Raw genomic sequence first — 14,543 nt, 5'->3', positions numbered from 1 at the left:
TTTATGTTGGAAAGTTGATGTGTGGGCTCTATGAACTCCCACTATGGTTGGATGGACTGATTTGATGAGTTATGATGTTATTAATATTGGTTTAGTGCTTAATCTAGTGGAATAATGTTGTGTTGTTGGTGGAAACTCAAAGGATGTGAAGAGAGAATTTTTTCCATTTCTGCCCCTGTCATTCCCGTGACCTTTAGTGCATTTTTTGGTGGTTCTAATGACTTGTCTCTGATGTATATGTGTAACATAGGTTGTGTACGAAGTTTCATCAAAAAAATTCGTGATTTGGTTGGCCAAATGTTGTGATTTCGGAAGTCTAGCAAAACTGGAATTTTTCCCGTAACTGCTCTGGCAGTGTTTTTCAAACAGCTATAACTTTTTGGTCCGATGTTGAAATCAAGTTCCGTTTGTGGAACTGGAAACTAGACATTCCCAGCTTTCCAACGGTATAAAATGCACATTCTGGTTCCACCTGAGTAGTCCATACCAATCATTTGAACATGACTGTCCTGTTTCGCTTCTACACTGGGAGCTCTGTTTTGAGTAGCAAATTGATGCTCAAATATGAGCTAGCTGTGGACAGATTTTGGAAACGATTTCTTCTAAGAAATTGTAGCTTTATGAATCTAGTTTTCAACGCCACTGACCACGCTCAATTCCAAATTGAATTGAGTGAGTTGTGGCCGAAATCCAAAACTGACTCAATGATTTGAAACCCTCTTTTGGCTAGTAAATGTCTAAATCTTGATTGGGACTTGTTGTTTCAAAATTCTTGGTGTTAATGTGAGAACCCTCATTTTTTTTATACAATTTTCCAAAACTACATGCCTTGCACCAAGATTTAAACCACCTTTTATATGCCCTAGCATTATATTTTACAATGTGTTACAACAAATCCCTTATATTGACCCTCACTTTAAAACACAATTTTCTTATTTACATGCCTTAATATAAGATTTAGCCTATTTAATATCTGCCCTTACAAATTATTTTCTAGTTGTTATAATAATTTCCATGCATTTCATTTCAATTCATTTTACTTGAAGTAGAATATTGCCTTGAGCTAGGTTGTAAATAATTCACCACTTGTAATTGTCCAAGTGTTCTTGTTTTAGTGGTAGAGACTTTATGTGAGTGATTAGAGATGTTAGATAATTATTGGTGCATTTGGAAAGGTAAGAAGACCATTAGTCAAAGATTAAGCAAGGTTTGGTTAAGAAAAGAGCCATGTGGCAAAACCCTAGCCATGGGCTTGTTTGACTAAAGATTAGAAGACATTTTAAAAACCAATTTGGTTCTTTTATTTCCTAAGCTTGGCCGACTTTCTTAACATAAAAAGGGATGCTAGAGTAAGCTCCTTATACTTGCTTTGAACCCTAGCAAACCAAGAACAAAAATCCAAAGGAGAAAGAGCTAGAGTTTGTGAGAAATTTCCTTCAATCTTTGAGGTTATCTCAAGTTTAAAGCTTCCATTGTGGTGGTTTGTTTGGTGACCCAATCAACTTGTAAGTAAGGTATGTAATCTTTAGAATTAAGGTTTATGATGTTATATCATCTACTTTAAGCTTAAATGATGAAATACAAGTTGTTTGGTTGAGATTAGGGGGTTAATCCCTTGAATTTGACAAGTAGTGGATAAGTTTATTAGTGTGCATACCAAGTGTTTGATGAAATGTCTAACCCTTGTTCATGTGTGTTTGTGAGGTATTAATATGATCTAAACCCCTATTTGGTTAGATCTAACACTTGTTATGTGCAAGGAGTGAAAATATCAAGAAGGATGAAAGTTAGAAATTTTTGAAGAGGGCAGGCCGAAATTTCCCATAACTACTTCCCTATTTTTTCTTGATATTTTCATGCATACTTTGGCTACAAATGTGACTGAGATATGTTGGGTTATGTGTGTGGAGGTTGTCTACAAAAAATTAGCCAATTTGATTGCATAAGTTTTGAGTTATAAGCCAAGGAGCAAAACTGGACTAGGTCCAGAAAGTTGCTGACCAGCAGTCTTGTGAAGGTCATAACGTTTTACTCGGTGATCGGATTTGAGTACCGTTTGTAGCATTTGAAAATAGATTCTTAGAGCTTTAAAATGGTACCAAGCTCATTTTCTGGTTTGACCCGAGCGATTCTGATACGAATCTCGTTGGTGAGGAGATTCGCGACCCAAGATCACTTGTTGGATTTGACATCGGATGCAAGAAACGGTGGCAGCGGAAACCCTACGACCCCTCTAATCCCCGTGACTACGAACTTGTTGATACTATCTCAACCCGTAGTCAAACGAATTAGTGAACCTCAGGCAAGTGTAGAAGGCGCCACAATTCAAGTGTGATTCTTGAATTGATAAGCCGAACAAGAACACTAGAGTATAACTCTAAGTTGTTCAAGGTTTGCTCGAAAGCTATGGAGAAAACTCTCTCAATATTTTTATCATAAAAGTGTGTACCTTTGTGGGAGTAATGGGGTGCCTTATATAGGCTACAAGTAAACCCTAAACTAGTAAGGAAAAGGAACTAAAGGTGTGCTAATATGGGCCCTCGATGGATCGGGCCTCATGTGGGCTTTCCCTCCAAGGCAGCTCACCTTAACAAATAATGATGACTAAAAAGTAATCTTCCCTTGGCATTTCTATGTGCAACATGCACTTAGCCAATTATTCAATCTAATCAACTAATGTGGAATTAAATGACTATAATGCGAATCTCACTAACTAGGGTTTGATAAGACCCTAATACTCAGGTGTAGCTTCAATGCTCAATACCGGACCGCGATCACCTTCACTTGAGTGTACAAATCCTTCAAAGGACTTGTGTATGGCCTGAATAAGTACACTGAGTTGCTCACGAAGTCTCTTTGCTCGAGCTCTAGTAATGGATCCACTTGGAGCTTGCATGCGATCCTCACCCCCTTGATCACTCGAGCCATTGTAGACGTGGTCACGTACTATGATGCTATCATTCCCCTCCTCTTGAGAAGGATTTGCCCTCAAATCAAAAGCATCATCTGCATCAAAAGGGGCTAAGTCAGAAACATTAAATGTAGCACTAACGCCATACTCACCAGGAAGATCAAGTTTGTAGGCGTTGTCATTGATGCGCTCCAACACTTGAAAGGGTCCATCACCCCGTGGTTGTAATTTGTTTCTCCTTTGTTCAGGAAAACGTTCCTTGCACATGTGTAACCACACCCAATCTCCAGGTTCAAGGATCAACTTTTGGCGACCCTTGTTAGCTTGCTTGACATATTGAGCAGTTCTCCTCTCAATGTTAGCCCTGACTTTCTCATGCAGGTGCTTAACAAACTCTGCACGTTTCTTACCATCCAAATGTGCGCGCTCATTACTAGGTAATGGCACTAGATCAAGTGGTGTTAGCGGATTAAAGCCATAAACACATTCAAATGGAGAGAAACCAGTAGTGGAATGGATAGCCCTATTATAAGCGAACTCAGCATGAGGTAAACACTTTTCCCATGATTTCAAGTTCTTTTTGATGATGGCACGCAACAAAGTACCTAATGTACGGTTCACCACCTCAGTTTGGCCATCAGTTTGGGGGTGACTAGCAGTAGAGAATAGCAATTTGGTGCCTAACTTAGACCAGAGTGTCTTCCAAAAGTAGCTCAGAAATTTAACATCTCTATCAGATACAATGGTCCTAGGAATGCCATGCAATCTCACAACCTCTTTAAAGAATAAGTTAGCAATATGAGATGCATCATCCGTTTTATGACAAGCAATGAAGTGTGCCATTTTAGAGAACCTATCCACTACCACATAAATGGAGTCATGGCCATACTTGGATCTAGGCAAACCAAGTATAAAATCCATAGAAATATCTACCCATGGTGCACTAGAAATAGGTAATGGGGTGTAAAGGCCGTATGGGTGTACCTTGGATTTAGCTTTCTTACAAGCTAAGCACCGTTCCACCACCCGTGCAACATCTCTCCTCATGTGCGGCCAATAGAAGTGTTCCTGCAGCATGACAAGAGTCTTATCAACCCCAAAGTGTCCCATAAGTCCACCTGAGTGGGATTCCCTTACCAAGAGTTCTCGGAGTGATCCATGTGGGATGCAAAGTGTGACGCCCCGAAAAAAAATGAGTTTGAGAACCCGGAAATTTTCTAATTTTCTAGGGTTTATTTTTTTTAAACGCCCGCATTTTCTACATTTTCTTTATTAGAAAAATTCCCCAGATAAAGTTTATGAGCAAAAATAGTTTTAAAATGATTTTCTAGTATCAGTTAGTTTTTGAGAAATTAAGAATATATATATCGGACGTGGGACCCACTAGTGCGAAAGTTCGGAAAAATTCGGCCAATAAGATTAAGTTCCGGATACTGAGTGAAATTTATCGGGTGTTAAGAGAGAAGAAGAGGAGGAGATTTGATTGATGTGAGAGAGACTTAAAGGATAGAAATGCATTTAACAGAGTGCCAAGTGGCACTTTCTCATTGGTTGGACTTTTTGACTTTTTACCCTTAAGTTAAATATCTCAAAAATTGACTAAAAATCACCATTTTTCACTCCTTGGTGGCCAACTCTCATAAGCTCAAGAAGGAAGAAGATTTCTCCAATTTTCAAGCTTCCATTTAGCTCAATCTTCCAAACCAATTGCATCAACTAGTTTCTACTCCATAAAAGTCTTCCATTAGGTGCTAGTAAGTTGTTTGGTGAAGTTTTTTAAGGAAGCTAAGGTGTTCTACAACTCCCTCTCTCTTGTTTACTAGGTAAGTGATGATTACACTTCCTCTTACACCTAATGATGTTTAATTTGTGCCTAATGGTGGCTATAGTGTTGAGAATTGTGGTTTATTTCTTGGTTTGGAATGAATTGGTGAAGTTTTTAGTTTTTTGAGGAATTTTCTGGTTTAATGTGATCATGGTGTTGTGGTTATTTATGATGGTTGGTAATGAGGGGTTATGACTCTAGTGGATGTAAATGATTGGTAATTGCAACCAATTTTGGGTTTGGAAGGAATTTGGGGAAGTTAGGGTTTCATAACCCCAATTCTGTCCGGTTTTGGATCATATGGTTAGAGGCCGAATTGGCCTTTTCTTAAAACATGAAAGTTGTAGGTATTGATGTTTTAAGGGTGCCTGTAAAATTTCAGGGTAATTGGAGTAGTGTAGAATGAGATATGTCGATTTTACTGTTGCTGTTCTGGGTTGATCAGAATGTGCGAACTGCGCTTGTAATCGTCTGTTTTGACTGGAATTGTTTTGGATTTGGGTGTTGAGGTCTTCTGATGAAATGTATCTTGATGTCCTAGCTATCATATGCCTTTGGAATCAATGCATTTGGACCTGTATAGACTGAGTTGGACTAATTACAGCATTGTGTGATTTGTAAACCTGCAATCTCGGTTTTGGTTTGGTATTCTGCATGTTTGACCTAGTTGTGCTAGGATTTGGACTGAGTGTCCTTCTACATTGTTGTAGCCCTGTATTTTAGCTTCGAGATGGTGGGTCTTACACCCTCATCCGATAAGCGTAGAGCATTTTGTGCCATTACCGCAAAATGACGTCAAAACTGTTTTTCTGGTTTTGCGTTTAACTTTCATTTCCGGACTTTTCCCTAGCTTGACTTGTACTAGTACTACTTGGAGCTTGCTGGGTGGCTATTGGATGACCTTGTTGTTGTGTGTGTACCTTTGGGTTGAATGAGAAATATAATGAAGCCGTGATGGCTGGAAAAGTTAGCAAATTTAGGGGAAGTGTTGTCCGAACTTTGAAAGGACTTGTTGCATTGGGTTTGTGATCTAAGACTTGGATTTGAGCAAGGCAATGCTATATGATGGATGGTTTCAGAGCCGTGGAGGTGAGTGACCTCAAACTATTTCTAAAATTATTTATGAACCGTTTCTTGCATTATTTACTTTTGAACTGTTTCCCAATTTACTTTTGAACCGCTTTCCCGCATTATTTACTTTTGAACTGTTTTCAAAGTTAATTTTGGAACTGTTTCTTACATATCATGCGTGCTTGCATATCAGTGTCTTGTTATTATTGATTTTGCTTTCAATGATTGTTAAAACGAGTTTTCTAGGCGAGTGTGTACTTTATCGCACTCGACCTAAATAAATATGAAATTTTCAATGATTAATGATTAAATGCTACTTGCGCATGAATGTAAGCCTTTTGGGCTGAACTGGCCATTGCCCATTGTTACCGGTCGTCTCGAGCCAGAAGCGGACTCGGTCGGGCGACTAGGAACTTGGGTGAACGTTTCGGTATACTCGAGTATTACCTTGTAGGTTGGTGGAGCCTGGCCAAAAGCCAAGGACGGGGTGAATGAATGCACGAATGAAACCAAAATGCAATGAAATGACAGGAGAACGAACGTATCCTTTTCATGAATGTTACTATCGCTTTCCATTGTAAATGTTTCTTAAATTATTGATACTCCATATTGAAATGACATTATTGAAATGAACGATTGTGAAACTGATTTGATAACTGATTTTACTGGTTACTCGCTGAGCTTCTAGCTCACCCCAAAATGTTTTATTCCCCTCCACAGGGCTCAAGGCGAAGGAAGGGCTTGTAGTGTTTATTCATGGATTATCTCATGTATGGATTGAACTTGGATTTCCTTTTGTGTAATCATTCATATTGGGATTGTATTGAACGTTTAGAATTGATTGGATGTGTAATAGTCTAGTTTTGGACTTCCTCCTGTATAATAATTGTGATCAAGGATCAGAGTGGCGCAGTGGAAGCGTGGACGCTTCGCTTTTGATATGTAAAGTTTGGGAACCTTTGATGTATATTTGATATATATATCTTGAAATTCAATTGAGGACTTTAGTGAACGACTGAGTCCCGACGAGAGCTGGGCAGGCGGCCCGCCGAACCCTCTGGTTCGCCTTAGGGGGAGGTGGGGTCGTGACACAAAGCCAATTGGTACAAAACAAGTATCCATCGGAAATGAAGAACTTACCTTGCCCAGTGTGTTTGCAAGAAGTGTAAAGCTCACCAAAGTCACTATCTTGGGTATAGAGCTCTTTAATCAGCTCAAACCCTAACAACTTAGCATCTAAGGAGGTGAGTAGAGAGTACCTTCGGGAGAGTGCATCCGCAACCACATTAGACTTACCAGCCTTGTATTTAATCACGTACGGAAAGGACTCCACGAATGCAATCCATCTTGCATGCTTCTTGCTCAAGGTGTGCTGGGCCTTAAGGTACTTAAGGGACTCATGATCGGTGTGTATCACGAACTCCTTAGGCCTTAAGTAGTGTTGCCACACTTGTAGTGCTCACTACAAGAAAATTGACTTTTCACGACGCCAGAAATATGCTGCAAAAAGTCCAAAAACTGCCGCGAAAACCTTTTTGCGGCACAAATGCGACGGAATTAAATTGTGTCACAAAAGTAGCCGTTACAAAAGAAAACGACACAATTTTTCAACATGTCGCATGCATTTGCATCACTCTTTGCGACGCCAATTTGAGTGTCACCACTCTACTTGCGGCACAAAAAATGCGCTACAAAATGTCCACAATGTCATGCGACAAAAACTTGCGTCGCAAAAAAGTCACCAATATAAAGACCAGAAATCAATTTTTTCATGGTACAATAATTATCATGCTCAAATATCCTAAAATCGAATATTATAACAAAATATAGTTCCACAATACACTAGAATAAAGTACCATACATTGTTTTAGTCAAATTCTACAAACTTTATCATTTAATATTGTTCGCTCCAATTACAAGATGTTTCATATATTCCAAAATGTGCTTGTCTTCAAAAGTACAGCACTTCATCATACATCTCTCAAAAACATCTTCATATCTCCCAATCCGCATGCTTCCAATGTACCATCAAGTCCAGGGCTGCAAAGTGTATTCTATTAGTCCCCTGCTCATATAACCCCAGCCCATTAAGCATGAAGAAAACGTTAATATAACAATAGTTACTGAAACGGAATTTGTAATTCAACCTTTTCACAGATACTGAAAATTAAAACCACATCTACTACATTATGTCCCATAAATAGCTGGCTAAATCTTAACAAAAACAGCTCGTCTTCCCAATCATACAAATACTCAATGGAAAACTTGACAGAATAGAGTTATTTCCAGAAACTTTTCCAGTACCTCAAGCAAGTCGTTTGCAAGTAGTCCTGCTCCTTTTCTTCTTTGTATGATGGTTCTGGTATAACAAAAGACTAGTCAATTAAATATCAACAAGGAGCTCACGCACAAATAGTCATCAACAAGGAAGTCATGCACAATTCAATATCAACAAGGAACTCAGCAAAATTGGTCTTCTATAGAAGGACCAACTCAAAGTACGCATACTATACCTCAAGAATATCAGCAATTGAAGAAACTTTTTTATTCATTTCACACTTGTTTATTTCAGCATCATTTGTTCCAACTTCCCTGTTCATTCTATCACCAACCTGTTACATTATCAACAAAGTGTGAAGAAAAGAAAATCAGGCCATAGCTGCTGATATTTCAGAGAGTTTGAACACAAAATCGAATTGTATGAATTAATATACAACCTCTAATGAGTCCGAAATTTGAGATTGTTTTGCTGCATTCATTTCTCTTCTTTGGAGTGATGCCAAGTTACATGTGGATGCCCTCTGGAGGAACAAAGATCAATAGTAACTAAAGCAATAAAAAAATTAGAAAAACTATAATATTTAACCAAATAGTTATCCCAAACCATTCTTGCTTCAAATTGAGCAATCAACTCCTCCTTAAAATCTGCCAATTTCGAATTCATTTCTTCTCGTAGTTCACCACGTATGATTTCCACTTTCTCATTCACTGCATCCTCAAATGCTTTCTTTTGTCCAGCATTCATGTTATCTGACATCCTATACACGTCTTTTGGAGTCGCACCTACCCCATAAGTTCGAAGACGACCTGGTTTTTCAGGTCCAAGAATATTTTCATAGAGTATATCTTTCACAAAATTATCATCCCTGGATGTCTCTGGCAGTTTTTGTATTTCCTCATTCATAGTTGCCTAAATTGAAAAACAGACAGAAGAAAGAATTATTTATGAAGTAAAACCAATAAAAAGTGACTAAAAGCTATTCTTACAATTGTTTGTGAAGTCAACTCATCCATTTGTTTTCCTTGTCTTGAATGAATAAAAACGTCTAGTTTCGAAGGCTCTTTTCCAGTTTTAATCCGAAGCTGCCACATATTCAATGTACAAACTAAAGTGTTAATATTTCTAAATAAGACTATGTTCCAGAAAAAATTGCTAGAAACATAAGCATTAGAATTTAATATACCTCTTCCCTGAGGTTCACATGATCTTTTCGCCCTGTTCGATGTGGCATCTTTTGTTTTTTTCGATTCTTGCTATTAATCTTGCTTTGCTTCTAATTATGTACAAAACAGAAAAAGGTAGTTAACAACACATCAAAATCATAATAGCACTAGAATTTAATTCAAAAGCAAAAGAGATGTGACAATAAATACATGCCTTGACATCTTCTGAGCTCCAATAATCAACCAAAATAGGCCATTGATCCTCCTCAACTCTTGCAGGACAGTGTGCTAATAGCCATGACCTGTGCCTCCTATAAGGAGTGAAATACATGCTCTTGACTTTTGATTTCCAATTTCTCCACAATTTGCTGACCCTTATCATTTGTACTTTCTTGCATGTATCATCAATATTTGTATTTCTCTATCAAAAATTACAAAACAAAAGTTTAAACATTCACAAGCTACAAGATTGTATGAAATAAAAAGAAAAAAAATGTTGCTAACTTTGATAGTGAGTCAAAATACCTTAATATCTTCCCAAAATCTCTCCTTAGATCCTTCAGGCATGGCCCTCCAATCTGTGTACGTGAGTGGTAATTTATTACCATCCTTTACTAAGATTCCTACTTGACTTATATACTGTGTAGCATTAGGACCAATTACTTGGCCCCGTGCATTCCAAACTAACTCCAATTTCTTTCCACCACCCCAACCAGCACTTCGTCTGGCTAGTCCTCTACCACTATTGTCTCCTGTGTACAAAAAACACATACACATACAAAAGAAGAAATTGTGATTCATATAATTTTTTTTATGAATATTATACAAAGCTTATAATAAGGAATGCTAGACTCAAAACTATTTGTGGTAATCTTTTCTTTTCCAACCGACCTTCTTCACTAGAATCATCATCATCAAAAGTACCATCAAAGACATCCTCTATGTCTTCTGAATCATATGAAGAACCTGATCCAGCTTCAGAATCATTGTTATCAAAGGAATTTGGTTGCTCACGATGGTCTACTAGTGGTTGAGAATGAAAGCCTTGACCGATATGTGAATTAGGATGGGAATTTAGTTGAGAATCAGCCTTGGAGTTCAACTGATGTGAATTGGCTTTAGAGTTGAACTGAGAAGAAGAAATAAAGCTAGAAGCTGAGTTTGAATTTGAATTGGAGTCATGTGATTTCACTTGACAATTAGGTCGAGAAACAGAGTTTGAGCTAGATGTAGGGTCTATGTGTATTCCAGGCATTGCCCCAATGAATTTATGTGCTGGAGGCTTTGAATAATGATTGGGGCAAGTCTGATAAGATTGAGAGCTTGACTGTGAAACAGGGTTCAAACTATTAGTGGACTCAATATGCGCTCCGGACATTGGCCCAACAACTTTGCGGGGCCCCTTCTTACTTGGTGCCATGGAAAACCTATAAAAGCAGCTTCTGATTTTTGAAGGCAAAGTTAAGTAAGATGATTAATTTTACTGGCTTTTTTCAGAAACCAATCACACAATTCAGCAAGAGAGTGTTGTATCATCTTACTTTTGGAGTTTAAGTTTCTAAAATCTGCAAACACAAAGAACATATACATATTAAGGAACTATAACCCAATGAAACCAACATTACCAACTTGCTAATATGAACATAAGGAATCATAAATTGAACATAAGGTAAATCCAGCATTACCAACCTGCTAAAAAAAGAAGTAGAATGCAGGTTATCAAGGAGACTAATATGAACATAAGGAATTATAAATTGACATCCAAGGCAGTGAAAATGATCCCACAATTAATATTTTTCATACTAATCAGTAACTTCATCTAATATTGGCATATCTAAACTTCATATAACAAAATGGTAGGATTATATTCCAAAATTAGAGTCAATCATCAGCCTTGTCTCCTTGTTGGGCTTTATCAAAAAAATCATCATCATCACTTGTATCATCAATCGTATTGTCAATCCCAAGATTATCCTCATCAGAGAAGAATGCACTTAAGCAATCCAAAGTTTCACAATCTGCTACAGTAAGCACTTTCGAGTATAATTGCCTAAATATATCTCGTAACTCAATGATAATTCTGCAAACATGCTTAGGCAATATTCTTCTCACAGCAATGGATAACAATTGTTGCATTAATATGTGACAATCATGACTCTTTAACCCAGAGATTTGTCGTTCTTTAATATTCACACACCTCGAAATGTTTGATGCATAACCATCAGGGACCTTGACAGTTTTTAGCACATTACAAAAAATTTCTTTTTCATCTTTGCTCATTGTGAAGCATGCAGGTGGAAGAAACACTTTGTCACCCTTAGATTGTGGGTGAAGTGCCTTTCTTATCCCCATTTCTTTTAGATCATATCGAGCATTAATGTCATCATTTGTCTTGCCCATCCCCAACAGTGTCCACAAGAGATTCTCCAAGAAATTCTTCTCAATATGCATTATATCCAGATTATGTGGAAGCAAATTATCCACCCAATACGGTAACTGAAAGAATATATTCAATCTTTTCCAATTATACCTACATATGGGACTTTGTTCAGAGTCATTATTATCTTTAGTCCTCCTTTTCCTTTTCCTAGCTGAGGAAACTGGTTGATCCTTTCCAAATTCATTTCTAAAATCTCTTAGTTGTTCTAAAATCTCAAACCATCGAACAGGTCTAGAATGTTTTTCAATTGTCCCATCAAACTGTGCTCGATTTAAACGATAAGGATGATCAATAGCTAGAAATCGACGATGACCCAAATAGCAATGTTTTTTGCTATGCATCAACCATTGACTTCGAACATCTTTATTACAACAAGGGCATGCATACTTCCCTTTGGTACTCCAACCATATAGATTTCCATAAGCTGGAAAATCATTGATAGTCCAAAGTAGTGCAGCACGTAAGTAAAACATTTGCTTACTAGCTGCATCATAAGTAGGCACCCCTGGATCCCAAAACTCATTCAATTCATCAATTACTGGTTGAAGATATATGTGAATATCATTACCTGGAGCTTTAGGCCCATCAATTAGCAAACACAACATAAATGATGTTTGCTTCATGCACATCCATGAGGGTAAATTATATGGCACTAAAATCACTGGCCAGGTGCTGTATTTATTGTTCATTGCTTTGAATGGGTTAAATCCATCCGCTGCAAATCCAACACGAACATTGCGAGGATCACTAGCAAAGCTTGGGTGCCGGTTATTAAAATGCTTCCAAGCTAAAGAGTCTGTCGGATGCCTCAATTTTCCATCCTTGATGCGCTCCTCTTCATGCCATCTCATTAATGAAGCAGTCTTTGATGACATGAACAGCCTTTGGAGACGTGGTTTCAAAGGAAAATAGCGAACAAGCTTTGCTGGAACTTTGTTAGCTTGTTCACTTGAATCATCGGATTGTGTTACAATTTGCTTATACCTAGGAGTTCCACACTTTCTGCAAAAGGTTTCATGTTCTGTCTCCTTCCAATAAATCAAGCAATCATTGGGGCATGCATGAATTTTATGGTAGCTAAGACCCAAGTCTTTAACAATCTTCCAAGCATCACGATAAGAGCTTGGAAATAATTCATTCTCAGGAAAAACTTCCTTGAGAAGCTCCAGTAATATTGTCATTGAGTTGTTGCTCCATCGACAAAGAGACTTGACATGCAACAACTTGATGACAAATGATAGAAGAGTAAAATTTTTACATCCAAGGTATAACTCTGTTTCGACATGCTTCAGCAACTTAAAAAACTTATTAGTCTCTTCATCACAGGCTCCTCTAAGTTCTTCTAAATTTATGTTAGAATTCTCTTCAAGTGTTCTTCCAAGTGTTTCATGTATCAATTCATTCATGTCATCATTTTCAATGCGCCTAAACACTCCATTGTTCATATTTTCTTGATTGAAGTCCCGTGGATCTTCACCATGATAAATCCAATTTGTATAAGTGGTCAAAAACCCCTTCATTGTTACATGTGCACGCACAGTTTCTTCCTTTCTTCGTTCTGAGTTTTTACATCGCCTACATGGGCAATATATTCTACTCCCAACCTCCTTCTTTTTGTAGGCAAATTTAAGGAAGTCACTCAGACACTTTTCAAAGTACGGATTATTGACTCGGTCTTCAATAAAGATCCAAGACCTATCATCCATTCTACAAGAAACAAGATTGAGAAGGCAAGAAAAGAGACCTTATAAACAGAATTGAAAAATAGCAAATTTATTAACATGCAAAAAAAATAAAAAATAAAGTGCAGCATGTGCATCCCAGTTTGCTATGCTCATAGTGGAATGCGATGTTAACAGTTAACCCAACTTCTCAATGCCAAAAGAATGTGGTGAATTTATGTCAATATGCAAACCAGTGTTCTGTTTGCAAGAAAAAGAAACATAGATAAATCAGGGGAGCTAGATTGTCTTACAAATTGCTAATTGCAAGAAACACTTACATGAAGAACTTAGTGAAGGCTGCTTCAATGGGCCCTCTGAGAGAGGCACTTACTCAGGGATTTGAAATCACAAAGCTGAAAAAGGAGGATATGAGGCCCGTAACAGTGAAGGTAATTTACAGCACATAGAGAAAATTAAAGAACAGAACCTATCTAGGAATACATAAATCTCGCTGCACTGCCTCCTTGTACAGTTTAAAAATGGAACTTTAATAACCTGAAGGATGAAAGGAATAATATCTTTTTGTGGTTTTGGTTTTCTATAGGACTTTGAGAATGCACTTCAGGAGGTTAGGCCTCTTCTCACAATCTTGTTCTTCAAGTGCATCCGATAAACATAGTTTGCTGCTGCAATAAAAATTTACCAATAAACTGTGCCCAACCATTTGGAAAATCACAGTCATGAAGCATGCAAGTCTAGTCCAAGGCACTCATTTTACTAGCCCACTAACCTGAGAGTATAACAGTCATTCCTCTGTTAGTGCCTATTACAAACTACTGCTGATTGTTCAGTGATTTTCAGAAGAGTAACATCCTCTGTCTTTCACATCCAACCTTGATTGACTTCAGATAAATGCCATAGAAGGAAATTTTGTTATGACGTTACATAAACGCTACATGCAAGCTCTACTTCCAGAGCAAACCAGATAAAGATGCACTAGCATCTGTGCCAACCTATTTGGAAAATCATGTCAAGCGTGCAAATCTAGTCCATGGCACGCATTTTACTAGTACAGAAACCAAGAGTAAAATCTATGGTTGATTGTTAAGTGATTTCCAGATGAGTAATATCCTTGTCTTTCTCATCCAATCTAGGTTAACTGCAGATAAATTCCATAGAAGAAACATT

The 14,543-nt window shown here is 37.7% G+C and overlaps 2 protein-coding genes across 2 annotated transcripts; both read right to left on the bottom strand.

Annotated features, from left to right (window-relative positions):
• Window positions 1–7,596: 7,596 nt before the first annotated feature.
• LOC113695505 (uncharacterized) lies at window positions 7,597–10,671 on the bottom strand. Its single transcript, XM_027214631.2, has 10 exons — window positions 10,143–10,671; window positions 9,777–10,003; window positions 9,466–9,672; window positions 9,272–9,361; window positions 9,075–9,170; window positions 8,692–8,997; window positions 8,525–8,608; window positions 8,321–8,419; window positions 8,112–8,166; window positions 7,597–7,847 (listed from the first exon to the last, which is right to left on the bottom strand). Exons 1-9 carry the CDS (start codon window positions 10,669–10,671, stop codon window positions 8,113–8,115), a joined length of 1,692 nt encoding a protein of 563 aa, XP_027070432.2. The 3' UTR covers window positions 7,597–7,847; window position 8,112.
• A 461-nt stretch (window positions 10,672–11,132) lies between these two features.
• LOC113696747 (uncharacterized) lies at window positions 11,133–13,397 on the bottom strand. Its single transcript, XM_027216131.2, has one exon. It carries the CDS (start codon window positions 13,395–13,397, stop codon window positions 11,133–11,135), a length of 2,265 nt encoding a protein of 754 aa, XP_027071932.2.
• Window positions 13,398–14,543: the final 1,146 nt, after the last annotated feature.

The sequence above is a fragment of the Coffea arabica genome, chromosome 6e, assembly GCF_036785885.1.
Source record: "Coffea arabica cultivar ET-39 chromosome 6e, Coffea Arabica ET-39 HiFi, whole genome shotgun sequence".
Lineage (NCBI taxonomy): Eukaryota > Viridiplantae > Streptophyta > Magnoliopsida > Gentianales > Rubiaceae > Coffea > Coffea arabica.
Note: the sequence above shows the minus strand (reverse complement) of the source record. Positions and strands in the feature narration are given on the sequence as shown.

Excerpts from the sequence above, each read along its gene's own strand:
- LOC113695505 (XM_027214631.2), bottom strand. The coding sequence starts at position 10,671 with ATGGCACCAAGTAAGAAGGGGCCCCGCAAAGTTGTTGGGCCAATGTCC. Across the intron at positions 9,171-9,271 it reads ATGTGAACCTCAGGGAAGAG|CTTCGGATTAAAACTGGAAA; the intron begins GTATATTAAATT and ends AATATGTGGCAG. Across the intron at positions 8,167-8,320 it reads CAATTGCTGATATTCTTGAG|AACCATCATACAAAGAAGAA; the intron begins GTATAGTATGCG and ends TTGTTATACCAG.
- LOC113696747 (XM_027216131.2), bottom strand. The coding sequence starts at position 13,397 with ATGGATGATAGGTCTTGGATCTTTATTGAAGACCGAGTCAATAATCCG.